The sequence below is a fragment of the Ovis canadensis genome, chromosome 13 (assembly GCF_042477335.2).
Source record: "Ovis canadensis isolate MfBH-ARS-UI-01 breed Bighorn chromosome 13, ARS-UI_OviCan_v2, whole genome shotgun sequence".
Taxonomy (NCBI): Eukaryota; Metazoa; Chordata; class Mammalia; order Artiodactyla; family Bovidae; genus Ovis; species Ovis canadensis.
The window spans coordinates 17,488,909-17,505,292 of NC_091257.1; the positions used below are offsets into that span (position 1 = coordinate 17,488,909).

Below are 16,384 nucleotides of genomic sequence, written 5' to 3' on the forward strand. Positions count from 1 at the left end.
TGTGGAAATTTAGATGACTCGGGTAGTCCCATATTTGTGCACCTGTGCACGCAGACCCCGGCTCACCTTGAAGGCTCAGTTTGCCTCTGAGAGAAAAAGAATGGCAGAGCACATACATAAGCCTTCTTCACAGCGACTGATTGGTTTGAATGAAAAGCTATTTGCGCCAGGAATTTAAAAGATGGGTTTTTCCTAGAATATTCCAGCACAGCCTGTATTCCCTTTTCTGCAGGTTTACAGATTTTTAGATGTTCAAAACAAAATGATGTTCCTCACTTTGTTTTTGGTTTTTGTTAGTGACCCTCTTTAATGTTAGTTTAAAATCTCTGTGTAACTACCTTGGCATTTTCCCCTGAGTTCTTTCAGAGGACAAAGCCACTATTTTATTTGCTAATTAGGGCAAACTTACGCAGTTTTCGTTCCAAATGAGGAGGCCAGGGCTCCTGGAGATGTACGTGTTCATTCTTTGTGTCCAGGCTATTGAAAGACTCAATCTCACTTTTTAACAACTTGAGGTTGCTGACTGTGGCAATGCCCTGCATGTGTGCATGAATCCCCAGTGACTGTTCTCTGTGAGAAACCCCTTTGACCCTTGCAGACACAGTCAGGTCTCAGGCAGAGCCTTTGAGTCCTGTTGCCATAGTTCACGTCCTCCAATAACTAGAACTCTCAATTGAAAGGAGGACCCTGCCTCCCCACCTTCTAAATCAATAACTGTATCGTACCTTTCTTACCAGGTGAGTTCCAGTAATGTGTAGTGTTATAGATTTTACCTATATGAGTTTTAGAATAACACTAGATATCTGGACATTTTTAGATACAAAGAAGAATTTGCTTTACTGGATGTTTTTACATCAAATGTAGTTTCTTTTTCTATGCTCTGTGATCTAATGTATTTTTCCCTATCTGTTAACCTCTCTAGGATCCCAAAATTTTGGCTGCTCTTGAAGCTCTTGGCAAATCAGAAAATGATCTGGAAGGGCGGATAGTTTGTGTCTGCAGTGGTGCAGATCTGGTGAACATCAGTTTCACATACATGGTGGCTGAAAATCCAGAAATAACTAAGGTATCCTCCATGACACAACCTCCTTCCATTCCCATATGGACATGTGTGATGCACATAATTTTTCATGTGTAATGTCATTTTGATATATATTTTGAATTATATAATTCAATTTAAATTTTAAAGAAAGTTTCCATTGCTTGCTAGAATGTTGCCCTAGAAAATTCAGCAAGCATAGTACCCTTTCAGCATGTCACTCATGAATACCAGCAGCCTGAACACTGACTGTGATATGTTGTAGGAACCTCTCTAACCAGAAAGTACACAAGAATCATCTGGGATTTAGTAAAAATGCAGGTTCTGATTCAGTAGGTCTGAGGTGAGGACACATTCTCCCTTTCTAACAAGCTCCCAGTTGATGCTGATGGTGCTGGTCTGAGAACCACAGTTTGACTAGCAAAGGGTTAGATCAGCACTACCCAGCTGAAATATAATGCAAGCCACAGATGTAGTTTAATTTTTTCTGGTAGCCACAGGTAAAATTAATTTCATTATTTTATATTCCACATAGAAGTGATACCATATGGTATTTACCTTTCCCTGCCTGGCTGACTTCACTTGGTGTGATCATTTCTTAAGTCCATCCATGTTGCTGCAAATGGCCTTATTTCATTCCTTTTTATGGCTGAGTAATAGTCCACTGTATGAATGTACCACATCTTCTTTATCCATTCCTCTATAAATGGGCGTTTAGATTGGTTCCATGTCTTGGCTGTTGTAAGCAATGTTGCTCTGAGCATAGGGATGCATGTATCTTTTAAAATTCTGGTATGTCATTCTGTAACCCAATAGGTCATTTTAATGTGAAATCAATATAAAATCAGTTAACATATTTTACATTCTTCTGTTCATACAAAGTCATCAAAATATAATACGTGTTTTCAATTCGGAGGAACTGCATTTCAGTTGCTGCATATGCCTGTGGTTACCCTGTTAGCGCTCATCTAGATAATTGATACCCACCCTGCCTGTAAGCTATGAAAGTATTGGGTTATGGTCCATCTTAGTACCATAACCAGCCTACCATTGCCCTGGCAGGTGAGTCTCAAAGCGATATTGCCCAAAGTAGAAAGCCTTGAATGTCACGCACTCTCCTACAAGTTGTCTGTCTTCAGGCAGTATTACCTGTGGACACAGCACCATTATCTTTGCATAAAATGCGTGAAGAGGCCTGGGCCCCTGCTCTCCCATGGCAGAGGTCTGCGTTTGGGGGCTTGGGAGGCGGGCGTTTTATTTTCCCATTGACCCTGCAAGTAGAAGCTCAGTGCAGGGCTGAATGAGAAAGGCCATCACTAGAAATATTGAACTTTAGAGCCCTCAGGGAATATCCAGGTGAGAGTATTCGATGAAATTGAGATGAGAAACCCAGAATCAAGGGGTGCAGAATTGAGTTCTACAGATACTGAGACCATCAAGACTCTTTACTCACTCACAAAGTGTGGTCCACTTTCCTGCTACACACACCTCAGTGGGAACTCCCTGCACATTAGAGTCTCAGGCCCACACAGACCTACAGATCCAGAATCTTCATTACTAACACCCACGCCCGCCCCCGCCCCTCCACCCAGTGACTCGTATGTGCAGTAAAGTTTGAGAAGCTCCCGACTGTGGCTCTGGGCCCAGGCAGGGATGGACGCTCCACACGACATGAGAGCCTTTGCTTCTGTAGTTGTATGGCTTGGTTGGTTTTATGCTGCTTTCCCAGATCACCTCACTTTGGGAAAACAGATGTTGCTTTCAATATTGTTCTTTCATTATGGTGCTCAGATCAACACCCATTTGGATGGTTTCTTGAACCCTGCTGATCTAAACAAGCGTTGTTTCTAGTGCACACTTATCTAATTTGCTACAAAGGTCTTTCTGGTTGCTATTTGCCATAGCAACATTCAATCCCAGAAGTCCATGCTGATCACCCAGAAAGAGAAAGTCTTGTTAATCAGACAGATATTTAGATGCTTGAAATTTTGCAAAATGACAGTTCTGTAGACCTGTGCCATGCCTTTTGTCAGCCTGTCATATTACAAGAAACCCTGTGACTCATATGACCTCAAGAATCTGGGATCGGGAACAAGTTGCCTGGCCGCACATCCTGCCTCTTCCTCTTTCCAGCTGTGTGACCGAGAGACGCTAGTGGCCTCACTGAGCCTCACCTGCTTCATCTCAAAATGGAACAGCATCACGGTGCCTGCTCATAGGACTGCTGTGTAGGTTACAGGACGCGTTACGTGGAAAGTGCCTGTGCCTTTATCGTCGAAAGCCCCCAGTGTACGTTCACTGTTCAGATCACAGGGTGCTAGAATTTCAGAGCTGGAGGTGGAACTAAGACACCGCGTTTTTCAGACGTAGAAGAGGAAGCCCAGAAGTGAAAAGAACTCACCGGAGTCTTCAGAGCAGGCTAGGCCAGGGTCCAGCCTAAAACTCAGCCTTCTGGTTTCTTGTGTGATACTGTCAATTCCACCCATCCCTGAGCAAGTACAGTGCTGGGAAGGTGGCTCGGATCAGTAAGTCGAAATGTCCTCACTTCCATGCTTTGATTGCTGCAGTCTTGTTTTACTTAAGAGCCATGGTCTGAACCCTATAGTCATAAATACGTGATATATAAGTCTGTGTTCTAGGGCAAAAGTCTATACTTAACGATAAGATTTGGGGTATTTGTGGTCATACCATTTGACATGAGTACAGCTTAGGAGCCCAGGATCCTGGAACCATAGGACAGCTCTTAGCTAGCAATGTTCTGTTCACGTTATCACAGCAGTCAATTAAAGCAAACCATCATTTTTAAAAATTACACTTACAGACCTTAAACACTCTTATGGCAGGCTGAGTGTGGATTGGAAAAGAATTTCCAGACACAGAGCCTTTCAGAAGGGAGTGAGTTTATTAAGAACACAGAACAGAGATAACGTGGGCATTGCGAGCGCAGCAGGCCAGCCTCCTGACAGACCAGGGAGAGGGGACACTTCCGTGGGTTAGTAGCCAGTTTTTATAGCCTCAAGACAAACCAGATTCTTGCTGGAGGCTTGGCTTTAGGTGACTGGTTAGGGCATGATAGGGTGATCATGGGGTAGTGTTTTTGCTGAATTTGGTGTCAGGAAGCTGGTTGGTAATGATCAGGGGGCGTTTGGGGCCACAGTTAACAAAGGGGCTTGGTTAGCCTCAGAGGTGCCATTGGCTCTGGGCTCCACTTCTGCGGCCTTGGTGCAAGGCCTCACACCTGTGGCCTGGGACAGAACTCCACAAAGACTCTATTCTAACTTGAAACATATAGACTTGGTTCAGTTGTTAGCCAGTCTTTTAATGCTACGGCCAAAATCTTTGCATTCAGTTTGGGTCTGTTGGTTGTGGTTGATGGATCTTTTGCCAGTGTGTCCTCAGTCTTGTCCGACTCTGTGGCCTTATGCACTGTAGCCAAGCAGGCTCCTCTGTCCATGGAATTTTCCAGGCAAGAATAATAGAGTGGGTTGCCATTTCCTACTCCAGGGGATTTTCCTGAACCCGGGATAGAACCCTTGTCTCTTGCATCTTTGAATTGGTAGGCAGATTCTTTATCACTAGCACTACCTGGGAAGCCTTTTTTTTTTTTTTTTCACTTGTACTTCACCCATAATGCATTGTCTGAAATATCCAGGTTGGTTTCTTTAAAACACAATTGAGTCCACTTTAAAGACATTCTTGGAGCAGTTAAAGAACAGAATCCTACAATTGAATAACTTTTTCCCCTAATCTTTTAGTTGTCTCATTTACATAGAACTTGAGAAAAAATTCTTAGCAATTTACCTTTAAAGAAATCTTCCCAAGTATTCACTGGAAGAACCAGCCACCCTCTTTCTTTCCATAAGCATTTTTTACTGATTGATGTAGTTTTTATTACAAACATAAACAAGTATAGAAATAAACATAAATAACTCATGGTACTCATGCAAGATAAGAGCAGAAACTTACAAAATGTTGAAAAATAGCTTATTAACTGTGAGGATTAGCCATTCCCTGGGTGGTCAGAACGTTTTGATTGTTTTTTGCCATCTGGCATGTCTTGGTCTGACCAGTGATATAGAAGTTATAAGAGGCTTTCTAGCACAGACCTTGCTTAGGAGTATTTATTTGAGATTCTTGAGTCTATTCTTAATTCCTGGGCTTGTGTGATACTTACAGTCCTGTGATTCTGAAAAATTCACTTAACCAAACATTGAATCCAGGCAGATGGGATTCATCAATTCATGTCCTGTCGACGGAAGACCAGCTTTCCCATGTGGGACCTTGCTTGATTCTGTGAAAGTCAACTTACTTCCTTGTTCCTCCGCTTCCTAAAAGGGTTCTCTGATATCTTTTCTTATTTCAAGTGAGTGTTTTAAGATTCAATAAGATTTAACATGAAATCTTACTTTAATAGAGTTAAGGTTTCAAATAAATACAAAATATTTTCACAGTACCCGAGACAGTGAAAATGATGGTGCATTTTCTTATTTAGGTAAAAGATGACACTTGTATAAAAGACAGCCTTATAGCTCATCTTGTCTTTTCTTCAGCCATGCCCTCTGCTTAAAGAGTAAATAAGCTTGCCTAGTCCCTCTACCGGAGAAGGCAATGGCACCCCACTCCAGTTCTCTTGCCTGGAAAATCCCATGGATGGAGGAGCCTGGTGGGCTGCCGTTCATGGGGTTGCTAAGTGGGACACGACTGAGCGACTTCACTTTCACTCTTCACTGTCATGCATTGGAGAAGGAAATGGCAACCCACCCCAGTGTTCTTGCCTGGAGAATCCCAGGGACAGGGGAGCCTGGTGGGCTGCCGTCTATGGGGTCGCACAGAGTCAGACACGACTGAAGAGACTTAGCAGCAGCAGCAGTTCCTCTACCACTTTAACAAGATTTGAGCTCAATTTTATAGACCTTTCTCCCCTATGGAATAAATGTCTGATAGGATCCTAAACGTAAGTCCACATCAGACCTTCCAACCACATCCTTCTGGTTGCTGAGGCCATGGACACTCTTCCTGTGTCCTGATCGGTCTGTTAACAAACATTCTGTGTCTAGAATCTAGCTGAGTCTACCCTCACCATCACTGCAGTGCTCTCCCACTCAATGCCACTTCTCCCCTAATTCTCTGCCTTGACCTTGCCTGTTGTAGTCTGTTCCTAAAATAGCAGTTGGAAGGATGTTTCTAGAAAGTAATTCAGATCCTATCACTGATGCTAAGAACCCTCCAAGGCTCACCGGGCCTTAAAGAATCCCTTCTCACCTCCCTTCCTCCGGCTGCCACCCTCTCCCTCTCCCTGTTTCCTTCCAGCCTCAGGAACTTCGCCTGTGCATACGCTTCCTTTTGCCTGGAGCACAGGATCCCCGGTTACACGCAGCACCTCCTCCCTCATATTCCTCAGGTCTCTGCTGGAACCTCACCCTAGCTGCCTGCCTCATCTCCCCTCGGCACGTGCTAACTCCTTGCCCTGCTTTATTTTTCTTCGTAGCACTTACCACTACTTACACGCCATGCGTTCACCTATTGGCTTCCCATTCCCTGCTACATCCCCAGCATCTAGAACCTTCAGTGCCTGACATTTAAACAGTGCTCAGTACATACATTTTGTTGTTTTGTATATATAAAGTGTTTTTACTTGGGCCGTCTTTAAACTCTAGTGAATTTGTTTCCATATTGCTTCAGTTTTATGTTTTGGTTCTTTGGCCATGGGACACGTAGGATCTGAGCTCCCCAACCAGCAACTGAACCTGCTCCCAAGGGAAGTCCCTTTATATACATATATATATATATATGTATGTATATATATATATATACATATATATATATATAATTTCCAGAATGACAAAGAAACACGTTAACAGTGGCAGCCTCTGGGAGTGGAATCAGATGGAGAGTGAAAGATGTTTGTTTTTTTTTCTTCTCACTTGTCTTTTTTTGTATGATTTTTTTTTCTTTTTCATTATTAAACGTAAATGTTATTGGACTGTAGCTGCTTTACAGTGTTGCGGTAGTTTCTGCTGTTCAGCACAGTGAAGCAGCTGTATGCACACGTACATCCCCTCCTCTTTGGATTTCCTCCCCATCTAGGTCACCGCAGAGCGCTGAGCAGAGCTCTCCGAGCTGCACAGCAGGTTCTCGTTGGCTGTCTATTTTATGCATGATATCCATAGTGTATATGTGGCACTCCCCGTCTCCCAGTTCATCACGCCGTCTTTCCCCCTCAGTGTCCATATATCTGTCCTCATTTTATTGAGGTCTTTATGTGGACTGAATCCATAAACTCTAACCTAGGAGATAAATAGGTATAACCCTAAAGCTTTTTACAGGTTAGCTATAAGAAAAGCTAGGAGAATGATGTTTGGCTAAGAAAACCAAGAAAATGTGGTTCAATCATAGTCCAAAATGTCTGGGATTCCATGGCTTTATTTTTAGAGTCACTTTTCAGGATGTAAGGGGGCCATTGCTGAGGATCCATGACAAGCCTGGAGGCTGTAACCCCAGTGTCTTGACCTCTTCCCAATTGAGATCATTATTTTCTGCTTCCCTAAATCCTTCCTGTCATTCCAGTTAGAAAACTCTGCTTTCATTTCCTCTCCTTAAAGGTCTTCTGTTAAAAGGAATTGCTAGCAAATTGCTGGTACTTTTTCCTCAAATCCAGTATGCCTTTGGGTAATGGGTATGTCTGATCGGTCACATAACTTAAAACATCTATAAGTAGAAACAATTGCATGAAGGAGATGTTTCCCCTTTTTTTTTTCTAAACTGTATGTAATAGAGCCTTTTTCTGAATCCTCCTCATCTCTCTGCCACTGTTTTACCATAAACCCTATTGTGCTGTGTGCTTAGTCGCTCAGTTGTGTCCAACTCTTTGCAACCCTGGGGACTGTAGCCCACCAGGCTCTTCTATGCATAGGGATTCTCCAGGCGAGAATACTGCAGTGGGTAGCCATTCACTCCTCCAGGGGATCTTCGCAACCCAGGGATCGAACCCAGGTCTCCCATGTTGCAGGCGGATTCTCACGAGAGAAGCCCATAAACCCTACAAGAAATGCCAAATATTGAAACAAACTTCCTTATTTAGAAGAGAAATTTGGTTTCTCTGATGTATTTTTTCTCGCTTAGGATACAACTAGCTGGGGGAGATTTTGTCTCTGGCGTGTTGAAGGGAGTTCAGATGTCTTTCATTTAGTTCCAGCTGGTGCTACAGAGCAAACTGCAGCCACAGTCACTGTGCATGAGAGTGAAAGGCAGCCCTCTTTGAAAATCTCCACAAATAAATATGTCATTTTATACCAAGTGGAATTTTATTTTGATTACAAAAATAAGCTGTTATTATGAAGTTCAGAATGCACAGATTTGGATTTGAGTTTAGACAACTTCCAGACTGCTCATCATACTTTCTGTAGGTTATAAATATTTGGCAAACTCCCTAAATTATGCTTTGTAACCAAGTCATCAAATAAGCCCATGATTGAATATTATAGAAAGTAAATTACAAAAATGTTGTGTCTTCTTCTTGCAGACGAAAAAGATAAGGTCAGATAGTTTATTACAGGTAGTAAAATCTTATTTTAGTCAATTGAATTGAATGTCAAAATCACTCTGCTGAATTGAAATTATGTTGAGTGGAAGAATTACTGCAAAAGTTCTTGGAGAAGGGATTTATTCTTTGTTTTGTTAAGGGAAAAAGTCAAGTTCACATTTAGTCAGTGCCGCCTAATGGCTTTGCTCACACCCTGCAGAGCTCCCCTAAGATTTCCAGGTGGCACTAGTGGTAAAGGGCCCACGTGCTAAGGCAGAAGGCAAAAGACACTCGAGTTCGATCCCTGGGTCTGGAAGGTCTCCTGGAGGAGGGCGTGGCAACCCACTCCATTATTCTTGCCTGGAGAATGCCATGGGCAGAGGAGCCTGGCAGACTGCAATCCATAGGGTCGAATTGCAAAGGGTCCCGAACACCACTGAAGCGACTTAGCGCTCATGCAGAGCTCCCCTCCTTTCAACTAGGTCCTCTACCCATAGGCAAGCACAGACCGACTCAAAGGGACCTAACCAGAAGCCTCACCTGGGACTTTCTTAAAAATGCAAATTCTTGGGTCTTATGCCAGCCTAATAAATCTGAAATTCTCAGAATGGAGCTCCGCTCTCTGCTTTTGTTTCTCTTTTTGTTAATCGAAGTGTAACTGATTAATATAACAGTTATATTAGTATACAGTGTTATCAACAATGAACATAAACAATGGTATATTAATTTGAGGGCACATCATCATGACTCAGTATTTTTACAGTAATATTTTAACTAGCCTCCCAGGTGATTCTGATGCTGGATGAAGTTTGAGTCCCCATTTGCTTAGCATACAAATGGACTTAGTCCAAAAATTACAGCCACTTTGAACCCAAACAAGTTTTTATCAAATTAATTGACTGCAGCAGGCAGGTCAATCTATAGACCTACTGATTCCTGTGGCCTTGGCAGAAATGTTTCGGTTCAGTTCAGTTCAGTCACTCAGTCGTGTCCGACTCTTTGTGACCCCATGAATTGCAGCACGCCAGGCCTCCCTGTCCATCACCAAATCCAGCCATCTCATCCTCGATCCCCTTTTCCTCCTGCCCCCAACCCCTCCCAGCATCAGAGTCTTTTCCAATGAGTCAACTCTTCGCATGAGGTGGCCAGAGTACTGGAGTTTCAGCTTTAGTATCATTCCTTCCAAAGAAATCCCAGGGTTGATCTCCTTCAGAATGGACTGGTTGGATCTCCTTGCAGTCCAAGGGACTCTCAAGAGTCTTCTCCAACACCACAGTTCAAAAGCATCAATTCTTCGGCGCTCGGCCTTCTTCACAGTCCAGAATTCACTAATACAAAAAGCATGATTAAAAGGAATTTATTTCTGTGACCCTAGTGAGGAAAAAGCTATTTCTTGAACTGTAGTGTTAATTGTATTAGCTATCTGGTGGTTCTCAAAGTGTGGTCCCAGACCAGCAACTTCAGCGGTACCTGGGAAATTAATCCGAGATGTGAGATCTTGTGCTCGAGTTAGGAGCTCAAGGTTAGAGCTGCTGCCCTGCAGAAAAGCTCTGTAAGGAGTTTCTCCTGCTTCTCTTGCAGAGGAGCCTTGAGGAACTTGCATTTACTGGTTTGAGGGACTTGCGTTTCCTGGTTTGAGGGACTTGCATTTACTGGTTTGCTGCCTAGTCTCACCTGAGCCGATGCCTGCTGAATGCTAGAGGAGCTCAGTTGTAAATCTGCCTTTCCCATCCATCGTCCAAGCCCCAATATACTAATTGGTTTAAGTTCTTCACCACACTGTCTCATGGTTTTTTGAGGCTCAAGTTTGGGATGAGGTACGTGTATGTGCGTGTGTTTGTTTCGTGTTTCCAAGAGTGAATGTTGGCATGCTCTTGTTTTATTTTTTCTTTAAACCATCCCAAATTCATGGGAAGCAAATCAGCGAGGGGCAGTAAAAAGTTTTCTTAGGGACAAGCTGTGAATTGGAGCAAACGGGTGGATGTGTATTTGTGAGCTTTAAGTGTCCCCATCTCACCTAGGTGTTCTCTTCTTGCCAAAAAGAAAGTGGGGCTCATTTGCTTAATAGCTGGGTTGAATGTGGAGACCATGAAATCCTGAGCCTTGGGAGGGCCGCATGCGTCAGTGCGTGTGGATCCTGAGCCTTGGGAGGGCTGCATGCGTCAGTGCGTGTGGATGCTGAGCCTTGGGAGGGCTGCATGCGTCAGTGCGTGTGGATCCTGAGCCTTGGGAGGGCTGCATGCATCAGTGCGTGTGGATCCTGAGCCTTGGGAGGGCTGCATGCGTCAGTGCATGTGGATCCTGAGCCTTGGGAGGGCCGCATGCGTCAGTGCGTGTGGATCCTGAGCCTTGGGAGGGCTGCATGCGTCAGTGCGTGTGGATCCTGAGCCTTGGGAGGGCCGCATGCGTCAGTGCATGTGGATGCTGAGCCTTGGGAGGGCTGCATGCATCAGTGCATGTGGATCCTGAGCCTTGGGAGGGCTGCATGCGTCAGTGCGTGTGGATCCTGAGCCTTGGGAGGGCCGCATGCGTCAGTGCGTGTGGATCCTGAGCCTTGGGAGGGCTGCATGCGTCAGTGCGTGTGGATGCTGAGCCTTGGGAGGGCTGCATGCGTCAGTGCATGTGGATCCTGAGCCTTGGGAGGGCTGCATGCATCAGTGCGTGTGGATCCTGAGCCTTGGGAGGGCTGCATGCGTCAGTGCATGTGGATCCTGAGCCTTGGGAGGGCTGCATGCGTCAGTGCGTGTGGATCCTGAGCCTTGGGAGGGCCGCATGCGTCAGTGCGTGTGGATCCTGAGCCTTGGGAGGGCTGCATGCGTCAGTGCATGTGGATCCTGAGCCTTGGGAGGGCCGCATGCGTCAGTGCATGAAATCCTGAGCCTTGGGAGGGCTGCATGCGTCAGTGCGTGTGGATCCTGAGCCTTGGGAGGGCCGCATGCGTCAGTGCGTGTGGATCCTGAGCCTTGGGAGGGCCGCATGCGTCAGTGCGTGTGGATCCTGAGCCTTGGGAGGGCTGCATGCGTCAGTGCATGTGGATCCTGAGCCTTGGGAGGGCTGCATGCGTCAGTGCGTGTGGATCCTGAGCCTTGGGAGGGCTGCATGCGTCAGTGCATGAAATCCTGAGCCTTGGGAGGGCCGCATGCGTCAGTGCGTGTGGATCCTGAGCCTTGGGAGGGCCGCATGCATCAGTGCATGAAATCCTGAGCCTTGGGAGGGCTGCATGCGTCAGTGCGTGTGGATCCTGAGCCTTGGGAGGGCCGCATGCATCAGTGCATGTGGATCCTGAGCCTTGGGAGGGCCGCATGCGTCAGTGCGTGTGGATCCTGAGCCTTGGGAGGGCTGCATGCGTCAGTGCGTGTGGATCCTGAGCCTTGGGAGGGCCGCATGCGTCAGTGCGTGTGGATCCTGAGCCTTGGGAGGGCTGCATGCATCAGTGCGTGTGGATCCTGAGCCTTGGGAGGGCTGCATGCATCAGTGCGTGTGGATCCTGAGCCTTGGGAGGGCTGCATGCGTCAGTGCGTGTGGATCCTGAGCCTTGGGAGGGCTGCATGCGTCAGTGCATGTGGATCCTGAGCCTTGGGAGGGCTGCATGCGTCAGTGCGTGTGGATCCTGAGCCTTGGGAGGGCTGCATGCGTCAGTGCATGAAATCCTGAGCCTTGGGAGGGCCGCATGCGTCAGTGCGTGTGGATCCTGAGCCTTGGGAGGGCTGCATGCGTCAGTGCGTGTGGATCCTGAGCCTTGGGAGGGCCGCATGCGTCAGTGCATGAAATCCTGAGCCTTGGGAGGGCTGCATGCATCAGTGCGTGTGGATCCTGAGCCTTGGGAGGGCTGCATGCGTCAGTGCGTGTGGATCCTGAGCCTTGGGAGGGCTGCATGCGTCAGTGCGTGTGGATCCTGAGCCTTGGGAGGGCTGCATGCGTCAGTGCGTGTGGATCCTGAGCCTTGGGAGGGCTGCATGCATCAGTGCGTGTGGATCCTGAGCCTTGGGAGGGCTGCATGCATCAGTGCGTGTGGATCCTGAGCCTTGGGAGGGCTGCATGCGTCAGTGCATGAAATCCTGAGCCTTGGGAGGGCTGCATGCGTCAGTGCATGAAATCCTGAGCCTTGGGAGGGCTGCATGCGTCAGTGCATGAAATCCTGAGCCTTGGGAGGGCCGCATGCGTCAGTGCATGAAATCCTGAGCCTTGGGAGGGCTGCATGCGTCAGTGCGTGTGGATCCTGAGCCTTGGGAGGGCTGCATGCGTCAGTGCGTGTGGATCCTGAGCCTTGGGAGGGCTGCATGCGTCAGTGCGTGTGGATCCTGAGCCTTGGGAGGGCTGCATGCGTCAGTGCGTGTGGATCCTGAGCCTTGGGAGGGCTGCATGCATCAGTGCATGTAGAGTGGGTAACACTTGCCCTGAGGGCCTCCATGGCCGCCGGTCATCTTTGCCCTCCCTTCTTCCAGCAGTTCGCATGCTCCTCTTGCCAGACTGTCTGTCCCAGGATCCAGGACGTAGTGTCTGACCCATGGTGGTGCTCTCTGCACTCTGAAATTGTTTCTTTATCTCTATATTATCAAAAATTAGTTCCTTTAGACCAGAAGTTGTTGACCCAGATGCCTACAGGAGCCAGGGAGATGATGTGAGTAATGGAAAGGTGCTGGGAGAGAGATAGGGATGGAATAGAATGTAGTGAAGTAAGGGGTACATATCCCATCTGGGGGCGCTTAACTCTTGCCAGTTTTCCAACCAACAGAACATGGCCCAGAGGTTGCTAGATGGTTGTTGGTGGTATTTTTTTCCATGAGATACTGGACATGTGGATTTTTTACATGAAATTTCCTGATGTTAAAATGTTGACAAATATATTCATTTTTGTTAGCACTGTGTGTGTCAAACAGCAAACTTGTCTGTGGATCATTTGGAACCTCAGCTCGAGAAAACAGCCGGCATGCGGCGTGGATGAATTTGCGCTAAAGTGAATGCTGGTGTTTGCATAATGTATTTACCTCACTGGCCTTTTAAGTGAAGATGCCCTTTGTGTCTTTTTTCCTTCCTTCATTCAGCTGTTCATCCTAGAATTATTCTTTGATGAATTATAAATGTGGGCAAATCATTTCTTCTACATGAGCTTTCTTATCCTCATTTTTAAAAAAAGAGAGTTACAGTGAATGACCCTTGAAGTTACTTTCCCCTATAAAGACATGGAATTTCTTTACAAAATAAAAACGTGTAATAGATGCCAAGAAGGGTACCCGTTAGTTGCTTGGATCCCTGTGTCTATTCTGAAGATTCTTTGGATGTAACAGAAGGTCATGGCTTGAGTTGTAGGAAGGATGCAACATGATCTTGACGTTCTAAAAAGGTGATTATTTTAGTTGCTCGGTCCTGTCGGACTCCTTGCGACCCCATGGACTGTAGCCCGCCAGACTCCTCTGTCCATGGGATTTTCCAGGCAAGAATACTGGAGTGCATGACTATTTCGTCCTTCAGGGGATTTTCTCAACCTAGGGATCGAACCTGAGTCTCATGTCTCCTGCCTTTGCAGGGAAGGTAATAACGGTAATAGCATAGGGCTCAGAGCACTGCTTCTCAAAGTGTGGTCTGGACCAGCAGGGTCGTCATCACCTGGGAGCTTAGAAATGTAGGGTCTCAGGCGTATCCTCACCTGGGAGCTTAGAAATGTAGGGTCTCAGGCGTATCCTCTGATTTGGACCTGCTGAATCAGAGTCTGCATTTGCACAAGATCTCTAGGTACTTCCTTTACACTTGCAAGTTTGAGAAGTACAGTTGTACCTCAATATCCACAGGGAAATGGTTCCAGGAACTGCACCCCCCCCCCCGACCCCTGAATATACCAAAATCCACAGGCACTCAAGTCCCCTGTATAAAATGGCATCATACAGTTGGCCCTCAAATCTGTGGGTTCCTCATCAGCAGACTCGGAGGACCAGCTCTGCAGAGGTAGGATAAAGGAAATAAGTCGTCCTTGCCTTCAGCAGTTACACAAGGAGGAAGACCTGAGAAACATTTGAAATCAAGAGACTGTTCCAGGTGAAATTGGGGGAGATTTTAAATCTGATTAACTGAGAGCATGCTGCTAAGATCATCAGAAACTGAGGGCCTAGTTACTTTGGGGCAAGAGAGCAAGAGACAGTGAATTTAGAATATGTTCTCTGAGGGATGTGAGTGTCCTGGACTTGCTGTGGTCACACGGTGTGAAGGAGCTCACTGGCTGCTCACTGGGAGCTCATCTGCAGGCTAGCCCTGACCTCCTGTCTCTGTGTTCCCCGTCTCTATACCCCTTAACATTCCAAAGGTGACTATCCTTATTTTTTTGAAACACCACCCTCCCCTACTAGTTTCTTAAGTCATCAAATGTGGGGTTTGAGTGTTCCTTTTCTTAGTAAAACGCCTTACCAAAATGCATATGCAGGAACCCGGCACTGGAGCTGGAAGAGGTTTCCCTGTGGTTCTCAGGCGCCTTGTCACTTTCATCAAGAAGGTTTCCTTGGGGTCAGAGGGGGAGCAAAGTGAGAAAGAAGCCTCCAGTGAGGCCTGTCACAAGTGAATGCAAGTGAAATTCACAAGAAATTAACTGTTTAAAGTGAACATTTTAGTGCCATTTAGTACATCACCTGGAGAAGGAAATGGCAACCCGCTCCAGTCTTCTTGCCTGGAGAATCGCATGGACAGAGGAGCCTGGCGGGCTGTTGTTCATGGAGTCACAAAGAGTCGACTCTGACTCCGTGACTGAGCACAGTGTATCATGACCGCATCTAGTTCTATAGCAGCATACCCCTAAAGAAAAAACCCATGTCCACTTAAGGAGTGCTCCCCTACCCCCTATTTACAACCCCCATACTCACTCTAATGTGTCTTTTTAATGTGCACACAATTTTCATTTATACTAAGTTGGGCTCATGCCAGTAGAGTTTAACGTGAAAGTGAAAGTGTTAGTCGCTCCATTGTGTCTGACTCTTTGCAACCCCATGGACTAGCCCACCAGGCTCCTCTGTCCCTGGCATTTTCCAGGCAAGAATACTAGAATGGGTAGCCATTCCCTTCTCCAGGAGATCTTCCTGACCCAGGGATCGAACCGAGGTCTTCTGCCTTACAAGGCAGTTCTTTGCTGTCTGAGCCACCAGGAAAGCAGTTTAACATAGTACTATATTTTGTCATTAACAGGTTTATCATGTGTATTTTCTTGGCCTTTAAAATGTTTTCTTGGGCTTCAATTTAACTGTAAGTCCCCATGACCTTTCAGGTGGGTTTTCTAGGTTGTTGCCTCTCTTGCTTCTCTGGGAACCTCTCAGCCTCTTCTGTTCCAATGCTGTGATCTTCACAGGGGACATGTTTTCTCTGCTAAGGTTTCATGAACACGAAGGCTTCCTGAGAAAAGACTCAGCCCTGGGCCCAGCCCGCAGTCACTTGGGTTGCCCTAATTGCAAGTGTTATCAAATGACTCTGCCAAGGGAATGCAAAATGAATTACTCTAATTGTACCAGAAGTTTGAATTTCACCTTTTGGCCCCTGGGACAGAAAAATGTCACTAGCTGTAAATTGATTCTCCATTTACCACATAGCTCCAGTTTTTACTGCTAGCAAAAAAAAAAAAAAAGTCACTGGGAACATAATGTGTGTGTAACATGGGCCTACATGTGTTTGTGTGTTTTCTTACCTTTGGGGTATAATTGAAAGATGGGACACGTGAGGAGGTGGGTTGGCAATGCCTGAGATGAGACTCTGTTGCCTCTAAGGAGATAATTTAGTAATCCTAATAGTGCAGTCCATGGGCCAGATCCAGCCTTCTGCTCTGACCTTTTAAAATGTTTATTCTGTTT

General features: G+C 46.2%; 1 protein-coding gene across 6 annotated transcripts in view; it reads left to right on the forward strand.

Moving 5' to 3' along the window:
- PLCB4 (phospholipase C beta 4) overlaps positions 1 to 16,384 on the forward strand; it is a 477,139-nt gene that overhangs the window by 316,743 nt on the left and 144,012 nt on the right. For all 6 annotated transcript variants that reach the window (XM_069546386.1, XM_069546390.1, XM_069546388.1 and 3 more), the window contains one exon: positions 923 to 1,066. In XM_069546386.1, coding sequence (XP_069402487.1) covers positions 923 to 1,066 — 144 coding nt within the window. The remainder of the gene's footprint in view (positions 1 to 922; positions 1,067 to 16,384) is intronic.